This window comes from Medicago truncatula, chromosome 7, assembly GCF_003473485.1.
Source record: "Medicago truncatula cultivar Jemalong A17 chromosome 7, MtrunA17r5.0-ANR, whole genome shotgun sequence".
Taxonomy (NCBI): domain Eukaryota; kingdom Viridiplantae; phylum Streptophyta; class Magnoliopsida; order Fabales; family Fabaceae; genus Medicago; species Medicago truncatula.
In genome coordinates this window covers 44,718,086-44,729,081 of record NC_053048.1, presented here as the reverse complement: position 1 = coordinate 44,729,081, position 10,996 = coordinate 44,718,086, and the positions used below count along the sequence as shown (strand labels likewise).

Genomic DNA, 10,996 nt, shown 5'->3' with positions numbered 1-10,996 from the left:
TTTTGCGTGGAGCAAACAAAACCATAGGAATAAAAAAATTGTAGCACTAGCTAGCACGGTCAATACTCAAAACTCAACTTATTAAGTAATGTTGCGTTTTATTAACATTTTAGACTGATTCATGCAAGAGAATCCATTGCCTTTCTTCCTCTAAAGACAAAAAATATGCCTTAGTTAAACGATACATAAAATATTAGCAAAAAATAACGATACATAAATTAACATTTCACGTACATAATGAATCTATAGCTGGCTAGAATAATTGTGTTTAAATTGAGTCTATATATATGCATTTTGTTCATAAAGGTTTTAATTGATTGGCCAATTTAGAACAACCGCAAAGAAGTAAGGGTGGATTAATCTAAATAATACATTCAAGAGCATTTGATCTATATATGTTTAGGAAATTGACCTAGCTTTCAAAAGTTTGTGTAAGACGCATATATTCTTGTCCCCTTCCTTTTATTTCCCTTCTCATATTCCTTTCATAATTCATTCGACCCTCTAATTAATGTATTACATATATATGAAGCAATTATCTAAGAACTATGCGTGTGGTGTACCAAAACCAGTAAATATTCTAGGTCCCTCTCTTGTAGCCTTCACGACTATACAATATATAAGTTCTTTTATTGGAATAAGATTCTTCTATTATAGACTCTATTTTCTTTTGGTACACTATAACTCTATTTTATTTTGTCACAAAACTAAATTTAGTACGTCATCATTGTTTGAAAACTATACTGTGTATTAAGGTTAATTGGACGTGTAAAACATGGTGTTCTGAAATAAACATAATTTTACATTTTTGCTATCATCTGAAACTAATGAATTGATGTATCCGACCACTGTTAGGTGTGTGATTTTGCCACTTAATTGTTACATGCATAAATTTGGTACTGATTACCATATTTGAGATGTCAAAAGGATATGTTCATGTGTCCTAATTAAGTCCAATATCATCATTATAAATCTGTAGCTAGCCATTTATAGCATAAGAATTTAATTTAAGTAGTACTATATATATGGACGGTGTAAAATAGTTTTACATGTTATTCAAGCACATTACACTACATATACACTGTAGATATCTTAGCCTTTAAGAATAACAAATATTATGTGCCTTCTTATTGGAGGTTTCTGTTAATTTTTGTACATTGTCAGTGATTACTGATTAAACTCGTTAATTAATGAATCACAATTTAGTCCATACAATTATATAATTTGATATCTGAAATTAATATTTTTAAAAAGTAATTCCTAGATTTGAAGATAATGTATAACACTAATCAGTCATTTTGGATAATTTGTGGGGCTATGATCACCTACAAGAACTAATACATTCAATGATTTTCAATTTGTATAGATCATTATTTAGTTTTGTTAATTTTAGGGACAATATTTCCCCATAATTAATTAACTAACTAATTAATTATACATGGGAGACAAATAATGAGCAAATTAATCATGGTTATAAACCAAATTGTTGGACTCGAATAACAATCGATTTTAGTAAGAAGGTCAAATTGATCGGAAGCATGAGTTCAAATAAGAAGAAACTAAATTATTCCACTCGACTTTAAGAAGCAGCACACTCACATGTCACAAGCCAATACCAGGAGGCCAACCTAAGTGACATAAATTGAAATATGATACATATTTTTTTTTGTTGTGGCCGAGAGTCGAACCCCAGACCTTGCATATATTATGCATTGTACTTACCAACTGAGCTAAGCTCACAGACGAAATATGATACGTATGATTTCATCAATCATGAACTAAGATAATGATAACCATGCATGGAGTAAAGGTGCCATTTAATTTGGGAAATAAGAGTTCTTTCCCACCATGGGAAAGTTGATCATGTCCATTAGATTAAATGAGAAACATATTCCTATCATACTCTCTCAACCACTAGATTATTTTTTTATACTATCTTTCACACTCTCTCTTTCATGTCCCCACACACCCATACCACCACCACTAAATCACAAATTCAACAACCACTGCACCACCACACACCACCATGGTTGCTGCCAGAAAGAACTTTCCTTTCCCAAATTAAATGGCACCTGGAGTAAACAATCAAAGAGAACATTTCATAATTAATTGCAAAATCTAGTAATTATTTTCAATGTCTTGGGGTGAAAAGCAATTTCCTTGAAACCGTTAGTTTCATTCATTGCCACTCGTTACTAGTTTCAATCCTAACCTAAGTGATGGATAAGGCAAATGAGCATATTGTATGTTATATATGTATATTGCATGTTGTAAGAGCCACTGCCACACAATTAATTTGATCCTTTTTGTGTAATATGCATGACTTCATGTACAATAGGCTGCACAAGTGGATAACTTTTTACTACCCTAGCTTAGCTATATGCTGTAATGTGTGTATGCTGATGATACATTTCAGCATTATTTCCAGTGAATTTTTAGCACTTTTCTGAATCTGCAGATTCCTTATACTTGTATTTCTGATTGTAAAGAGAAAAAAAGAAAACGTGTATTGTACGATGAAAATATTATTAGCCTTTAGATATTTATAAACCAAACTTTAATTGGAATATATACTTTGTACTACTACTAATGTTCATAAAATCGGAGCGGACCGTTGATTTTATCTTAGTTATATTGGTCAAGTAGTTTAATAATTATAAATTCACCTCTTATAAGATGAAGAAATGAGATGTTCAAAGTTCGAATCTCAACCCCTGCATATTTTATGACACAGTCTCACCGATTTTATCTCTGAACGATATGAGTTTTAAAACATTTGCTTTGTAGACATCAAGTGTGCATGACATATTGCTCAGCTGGTCCATACAGTTGATGGCCAAACGAATTTACTAAATTGTGTCAAGCTTTTAAAACCTTTTGTTCTCTTGATCATTTGTATATATGTTCGTATGAAAGTTATAATATATATTTATGGATTAAACTTTTAGACTGTGAGAGGAAGAGAGTGGCTCGAAGACCATGTGCTTTTACAAAGTAGCTTCTTTTGATTGATCGAACCTCTCTAGTTGTTTAAAAAAAAGAGCAAATAATATGAACATTTTCCGTACACTAATGGATTGTGGAGAGATTTGGCCAATAGAAAAGTCAGAAGAAAAGTGATGATGAAAATGATTCTTCCCTTTTTTCTGACCAGAAATATATACATGTTGGCCATTTTAATTTGTAGAGTGGGTTGTAAACTTCATTATTGAGTGAAAAGGTAAAGAAAAAGTTTGAGACCTCTTAGATTAGAAGACATAAAATTGTATAAAAAAAACTTAGAAAATAACAAAGCTATGATCCCTTTCAACAAAAAAAAAAAAACTATGATTATTCAAAACTTATTTTAGTAGTCCTTACTTGCTTCACTCTTGTATGGCTGGTTGACTTATTAATTAGCTTACAATTCCTCCACTATAATGTTGGAATTAACTTAATATTAATCATATGGTCAATAACAAAGATTATAAATAAGACCATAATTTTCTCTAATAAAAATATTAATCATAATTTAGTATGGAAATCAAATAAAAATACTAGCATGTATAGAAACTAAGATCATCAATGATCCATGGCTAGAAGTCTCTCGATGGTAATGATCGTAAAACACAAATAAAAACGGGTAATGAACATATATTGTCTTGTAGTTCTTTCTCGACGAATATTGTTTATGTCTTAGACACTCTTCAGGTGAGCATAAAAGACAATATATGTTATATATTGACATCATAAGTCTATAATATATATATATATATATAATGTGATGACAAATTATAATTTTATGGTATTTACTAGGTAGTTTATCCGCTATTGTATACCAAACAAAGTCTTAGATAACAACAAACATAAGTTATTATTTATTTTTAATAAGAGTTTAATTTGGTTTGGTTGGAGAGATATATAAAGTGTGTTTTTCTAATAAAGTAATAATAATTGAAGAAAAAAAGATGGATTATAGGTACTGCACGGATGGTGCTAATCCAATTGTGATTGTATAATATATAGTAAATAGTAATTGAAATTGGTTATTCTACTATATTTGGTTTTGTTCTATTGATGGTAATGCCAATGCCAAACCTATGGCCACAATAAAAAGAAGTTCAGTTGATAAATATAGGGAAGACTATGTCAGTTTGTTGCTTCTTTTTCACCACTTTAATTTTCTGTGGCAGCAAATTGATTTGTATATAGATTATATGAAGATAAGTAATTTGGGGAGCACCGTAATAAAACCTACACTTAACACTCTATTCATCCTTTATCACACTATTCATTTTAACATATCTTACTTCATCTTAGTTTTAGAGATAAATTAATTAATTAACTACACACATTATTCGCAGGCTTTACACTAGTGCTATATCAAGGTTTTCATTCTTTTTAAATATGTCAATATGTTTGTCATAAAAAAAAAATGTTAATACGTTATTAATGTGAAATATTTATGGATTTTGTTGATGGTTAATTTTTGTTAAAAAAAATCCAAAAAGTTACCTTTAATAGAATCACCGTTCCGTTCATGTGAGTTTAATTTAATTAGTATAGTCACTACATCAGAATATGCATGGGTCAGAGTTGAACTTCGAATATCTTATTTATTTACTTTTAAGCGAAATTTTTTTATCACTAAACTACTTGATAAAAAAAATTAACAATTATATCACCGCCCGCAAACATCTTTTCATCAACAAAGCTCGAGTCCAAAATATTGGTCAAAAAATTTAAGTTAAGTTATACTCAAATCAATATAATGTTTTATATATCAAAGTTTTAAATCGCGATAAAAAGGTTGCATCATTACACAAAACTGTGTTGAATTTTTTTATTTCATTTCATATTATGGTATATCTGATTTGAGAATTAATCTCTACGATCAGATGATTTTTTTTTTGTTTGACAACATGATAAACGGTTAAAAAAAAACTTGAATTTGGACCGTGAAACACAAATTAAACTCATATAATAATCATTTGAAGAATGAACATTTAGAATAATTCAATTCTCACTAATCAATCCGCCTCAATTAAATTATGCTGCAATGAACTTTTAGCAGAGCATATGTCCGAATGCCTCAAATTTTATTACTCTACATTACCACCCAGGATTCAGATGTCAAATTGAACTTTTCTACTGACATTCTTACATTTTTTTTTTATATTCATAAACAAAGAATAACTAAAGTTTGTTACTGGTTAAATAATACTAAAGTATAGACACAAAATCAAGGGTTTATATCAAAATAATTTTTTAAGAATTGATTGAAACATGGAGGGTAAACCATGTCGATTGTTAGATTGTTTCAAGTGCAAATGTTTTTAAACAACAAAAAGTGATGGAAGCATATTTAGAGCATCTCCAATCAATGGTAACTTCAATGGATGATTAATTTTTTTTTTTGTGGGTTCAACTCAAATTGCTATTTAGTATTATTTAAGCAATTTTCAAGGGATCAAACTACATTTTACTCAAATGGTGATAAAGTTAAGCAACAAATACTTGACTCCAAATATTAGTTTTTATTCAAGATTGAATGTCAAAATATTATTTTTAATGCCTAAGATCTTAGGAGAGAGGATTTCTTCTTTAAGCTCCATAACTTATTTTAAAATAATCTCAAACTCCATATCAACACACTCCAATGGTAAAAAAATACTAAATTTTATAATTTTATTTTTAAGAGAACAACTAATGTACCTACATTGGATATGCTCTTGGGTCATGTAAATGTAAACGAGAGAAATACAAAAATAGCAACAAAATTATCATAAGTAGACTTGAATTAATAAAAATTTAAAATTAACTTTAAAATATATAAATTGACGTTTGTACATATGGTTCGACCTTCCTTCCATCGATTTCAGTTGTGATTTTAAATTATTCAATGAAGCTCGTGGTTCTCTCCAAATTTGTAAGAGGGTATTTCTACCTTATTTTAAATTTTTACTTATGAAAAATATTAACTTTTTTAAAGGAAAAAATATTAACTTTGAAATGGTACCAAACTTAGAGAAAATAAGAAAAAAGTTATGCTATATTTTACCACTACTTTCCTATTGTTAGGGAATAGGGACCCTCTTCCCACTAGACACAATAAAGTTACAAAGGTTAGTAGGTTCACACCATTGCCCAACTATATATATTAGACCCACCCATTTCACTCCTCATTCATCTCCATTCCTCTCTTCTCAACCCTCTAATTTTCTCCCTTATCCTTACAAACCTAATCTTCAATTTCATTTCAAACAACAACAAAAAACCAATAACCAAACCATGTCTTTGGTTTAACACTCTCCAAAATTTGCTCTCACCTCATAACATCCTCATTTTTTTTTGTACTTTAAAAATCCTCTGTTTTTCCCCTGTTTTCACTTACCCTGTTTTTAAAACATTTTTTCTTTTTGGATAAGACAAAATGTCTTCTTCCTTGTGCCAAGGGTTGCAATCTTGTCTTGAACCTCGTTTGATAGAACCACGTATTTTAACGCTCAAATTGGCTCCACCAGGATCAAACATTTCACCTTCTTTAGACCAAGAGAAACCCATCATCATCAACAATGAATGTGAAAAAAATGACACAAAATCTAGCTGGAGTTTCCTTCAAGCTTTAACAGAAACTAACAAAATTGAAAATGCAAATGGTAACGTCTATGTTCATCCTACTGTGAAACGTTCCTCATCAATGCTAAGTGAAAAGAGCTTAGAAATGTGCACTGAAAGCCTTGGGAGTGAAACTGGTAGCAATGCTGGTGAAAGTAGTGATATTGATGTTTCATTATTTTCTTCTGACACAAGAAATGATGTTAACAATAACAACATGAATAATTGTGTGTCTAGAAGAGTTAATAAAGCTTCTTGTAACTTTCCTCCACCACTCACTTCAATAACTGATTTTGGTGGTGTTCATGTTAGGCCTCATCGCGAAGGTGGTAGGTTGATATTAGAAGCTATTGCTTCTCCTTCTACTACTCCTTATTTCCATGCAGAACGTGTTGATGGTAGGCTTAGGTTGAGTATTTTTGAGACTGTTTTTGATTATGATGGTGATGATGAGGATTATGAAGGAGAGGAAGAAGAATATGAAGAAGAAGAAGTAGAAGAAGGTGAAAGTGAAAAGAAGCATAAAGTGAGTGTTGATGATTATGAAGGAGATGAAGAAAAAGAAGAAGAAGAAAAAGAAGAAGAAGGTGAAAATGAAAAGAAACATGAAGTGTATGGTGATGAAGTGAGTGAGGAAGAGTGTGTTGAGAAGGTGGAAGATGAGATGGGTGTGACTAAGTTTGGAAGACCAAGAAGGTGCAAAGAAAGTGGGAATAGAGATTTTTTTGGTGATGGATACTTTGAGCTTCCATCTCTTTCACTATGTCTTTGAATATAACTTGTTTGTATTTTACTACTATTATCCATCACTTTCTCTTTGTTTCATTTTCTTTTTAGGATTTCACCACTTATGATTGGTGCTTATTTCTCATTGTCCTGTGGAAGTTAGTTATTATAGTTATTATTAGTTATATTTGGACATCGTCCTTCTATCTATGCCCCCTTCTTTATGGTGCTAGTCTCTTTCTCACTCACTATTTTATTTATTTTCGTTCATTATTATTTTTAATGTTTTCTTCTATTTGTTGTATTTTATGTGTTTTTTTACTTGAAATAATCATTGATTGCATTTTACAAACTTTTTCATCAAACTTTGGATCACAATTTTTTTTTTCCTTTTTAAAAACTAGAGGAAGCGTGAGATATAAGGACAAAACTTTGAATGAGATGATACAAATATCTTAGATGTTGATTAAAAATAGGCTTAATTGCACTTTTGACCCCTATCTTTTCAAAAGTTGTCATTTTGACCCTCTAACTAATTAAAATACAAAACATCCCCTATGTATTGGATCTTTGACAGTTTTGGCCCCCAAGATCAATTTTGACTTGGTCTTCGCTAATGTGGCAATTTAAAATAAATAAATATTTTTTTAAAAATAAAAAATGATTTTTTTTTTTTAAATTTAAAAAATAAAAAAATATCTTTTTTATTTTATTTTTTAATTTAAAAATATACTTTTTTAAATAATTAAAAAAAATTAATTAAAAAAATTAAAAATTATTTTTTAAATAATAAAAAAAATACATGTGGTGTCCACGTGTGCGTTGACCGAGTCAAAATTGGCCTTGGGGATCAAAACTGTTAAAGATCCAATACATTGGGGGTTATTTTGTATTTTAATTAGTTAGGGGACCAAAATCTCAATTTTTGAAAAGATAGGGACCAAAAGTGCAATTAAACCTTAAAAATATTAGGTTTGTAAGCAATATAGTCCTAACTTGCTTATGAGAGTGTTTACTTGCCAACATTTTTTTAATAATTATGATGTTTCTTAAATTATAAAAAAACAGTAAATGAACATGTGAATTAAAGTTGTACAACTAATTCCAATCCATAGAACAAACTTAAAGAATGAACAAGGAAAAGGGAAGGAGAAAAAGCTAGTGGTGGGGTGTAATATAAGGTGGACCCAAAACCTTAATTGCACCATATATGTTGATTATTATATTTTGTTATGGTCCTTGTCTGATTTTTTCTTTTCCCACGTCAAAATCCATATATTACATAAAGGGTGATATAATCCCATTTCTTTCTAATGATAAGACTTTGCTATGTTGGCAATACTTTAGGTCATATACCGGTTTCAATTTGAGCATACTGTTAGGCTCACGCGAGGCTCTCAACTAACCAATGGCTACACATTGATAATACAACTAATTGTTTGTTTTCATTAAGAAAATGATGTACTAAATCTTAGTCCTCAACCTTTAATCAATGTCCCCCCTCTTAATTTTTGTACCAAATTGGTGTTTGAGATCCAATTCCAAGTTATTTTTTAATATATCAAGGAGGACAATTTTACAAATTGGATTACCTATGACATATTGTACTGTATGGTGTAGCCGATATTAAACATCTGATTAAAAAAGAGAAAACTAATCTCTCTTAATCTAACGGTGTATAGTTAGTTGCACCATAAAATCGACGGTAGAATATCAATTTTTTCCCTTTGTTAATGTAACACTCTACCGTCAGTTGTACCATAAAGTCGGTTGTAGAGAAGTTGAGTTCGCATTTTAAGTTTAAGTTTCCAACCTCTAAAGCAAAAATGTCAATCATTGTTGAGATGTATTCCCTACAAGCATGTAATGTATGTCAGTTAGAGCAACATGGGTGGGCATGGAATCTTGCTAGCTCATGGGAAAGTGTTGAGGGTTAAGAGTGAGTGAAGGAGGAGGGGATATAAAGTGCGTGACTTCTTAATCTAGTAATAAATCAATGGGGGGAGATGAAAAGAATTGCTGCATGTATACCCCCTCCCCTTCCTCAATAGCAAACCTAAAACAAGTTGAGCTGTACGGACTTAGTACCAATGCCTGGTGACTATCAAAAAGGAGGGACCCCAAAACAATATAACATGGACTGACTTCATCACGTATAATGTATCTCACCCATGTGATACCATTTGCCACTCCTCTTCAGTCACTCCATCATCATGTTATCAACACATTGTAAATTTTAACAATTGGCCCTACTTTTTTTCCTTTATTAAAGGATTCTTACGTCATTCAATGGGTGATATGCAGTTGGTAATACACTTTGAGCTTGAGAATGAGAGGATCAAACTTCAATTTTTGCAAAAATATACATTAGTTAATGGTTGAATTGTAGACACTCGAAAGAGTTTGAGAATGAAGTTTGGAGTTCAAACTCTGTCTACTAAGTTTAAATTGCAAATCGATGATTAGTCTAATAATACGCCAAACGACTTACAGATACACGAGTCAATTGACAATACTTTCAGATTGTGGATAAAAGGATTAAAGTTCGCTCCTCACAAAGCACGCCTTTGAAAAGGCGCGAAGAGATGTAAATGTGACCAAATTCAAACAAATAAGAGAAATGATATTTGTACAACCATTTTGTGACAACTTTATCTCACATACTCACATTATACTCTTATTCTCTCTCCATTGTTTTTGACCAATGAAAAGAGAGAAAAAAGAGATTATCACAAAAGTTGTTTCAAATAGATGTTTAAATATCACTACTCAACAAATAATCACTCTCATAATCAATACAAATGATTTAAATTTGGGACACCCTTTGTCTTAAGGGAGGCAAAGAACCAAATTAATGTGGATTGAGAAAAAGATTCTTATGTGAGATATCATATCATGAAAGTGAGTATATGATATCCTAAGTGTGTTGATGTGACATGATTATAAGGTTTATAGATGAAGTTGGGTGTGTGTGACATTCTTGAAGAGGGGAAGGCAATGGCTAATCGTGGAGTTTGGGCATCCATACAATAAATTATTTTGTGTTGAGGGTTTGGATGACAATACTTGTGAAACAAAACTTTCAACCCCATATCACATGCATCATTTGGTCCCTAACATCATGTGCTAGCTTTAAGAACCTTGTTTTTATGTCCTTTAAGCACATATTCTCTCACCATATCATCTCACAGTAAGAAAAATCTTTGGGGCAATCCGCATGTCCCCTATTTTTATTTTTTATTTTGTCACATGCAGGTACAAATGCTAATATCTATCTATATATATAAAAGATCATTTAAAGGAGCAAGTAGATTTTTTGTTTCTCTTCATTTTTCTAGATTCGATATATAGGTGATAGAGTTTGGTGTATCTATGAAAAATGCTGCCTCTCAAATTTCATATTCGACCACCAACGGCTATACCAAAAGAACAAAAATAGAAATGTAACACATTATATATTTGGCATTGTACTTATTTTTTTTCTGGTCTTGGGTTGCCATTTGTCGATCACCTAGAGTTTTGATTTGTGTCTTCAATTAAGTCACAAGTGCATTTCATATGAATGATCATGATTTTAACTAAGATAATTGCAGCCACAATAACCTGTTAATGTTAAGGATTTTGATGTCTACGTGACACTTTTGCGATGATCACACTATTTGTGACCGCAATT

At 30.9% G+C, this 10,996-nt stretch overlaps 1 protein-coding gene across 1 annotated transcript; it reads left to right on the top strand.

Annotated features, from left to right (window-relative positions):
* The first annotated feature begins 6,158 nt into the window (after positions 1-6,158).
* On the top strand, positions 6,159-7,547 carry LOC25499113 (protein FANTASTIC FOUR 1). Its single transcript, XM_013594273.3, has one exon. The coding sequence runs from the start codon at positions 6,413-6,415 to the stop codon at positions 7,367-7,369; it is 957 nt and encodes a 318-aa protein (XP_013449727.1). The 5' UTR covers positions 6,159-6,412; the 3' UTR covers positions 7,370-7,547.
* Positions 7,548-10,996: the final 3,449 nt, after the last annotated feature.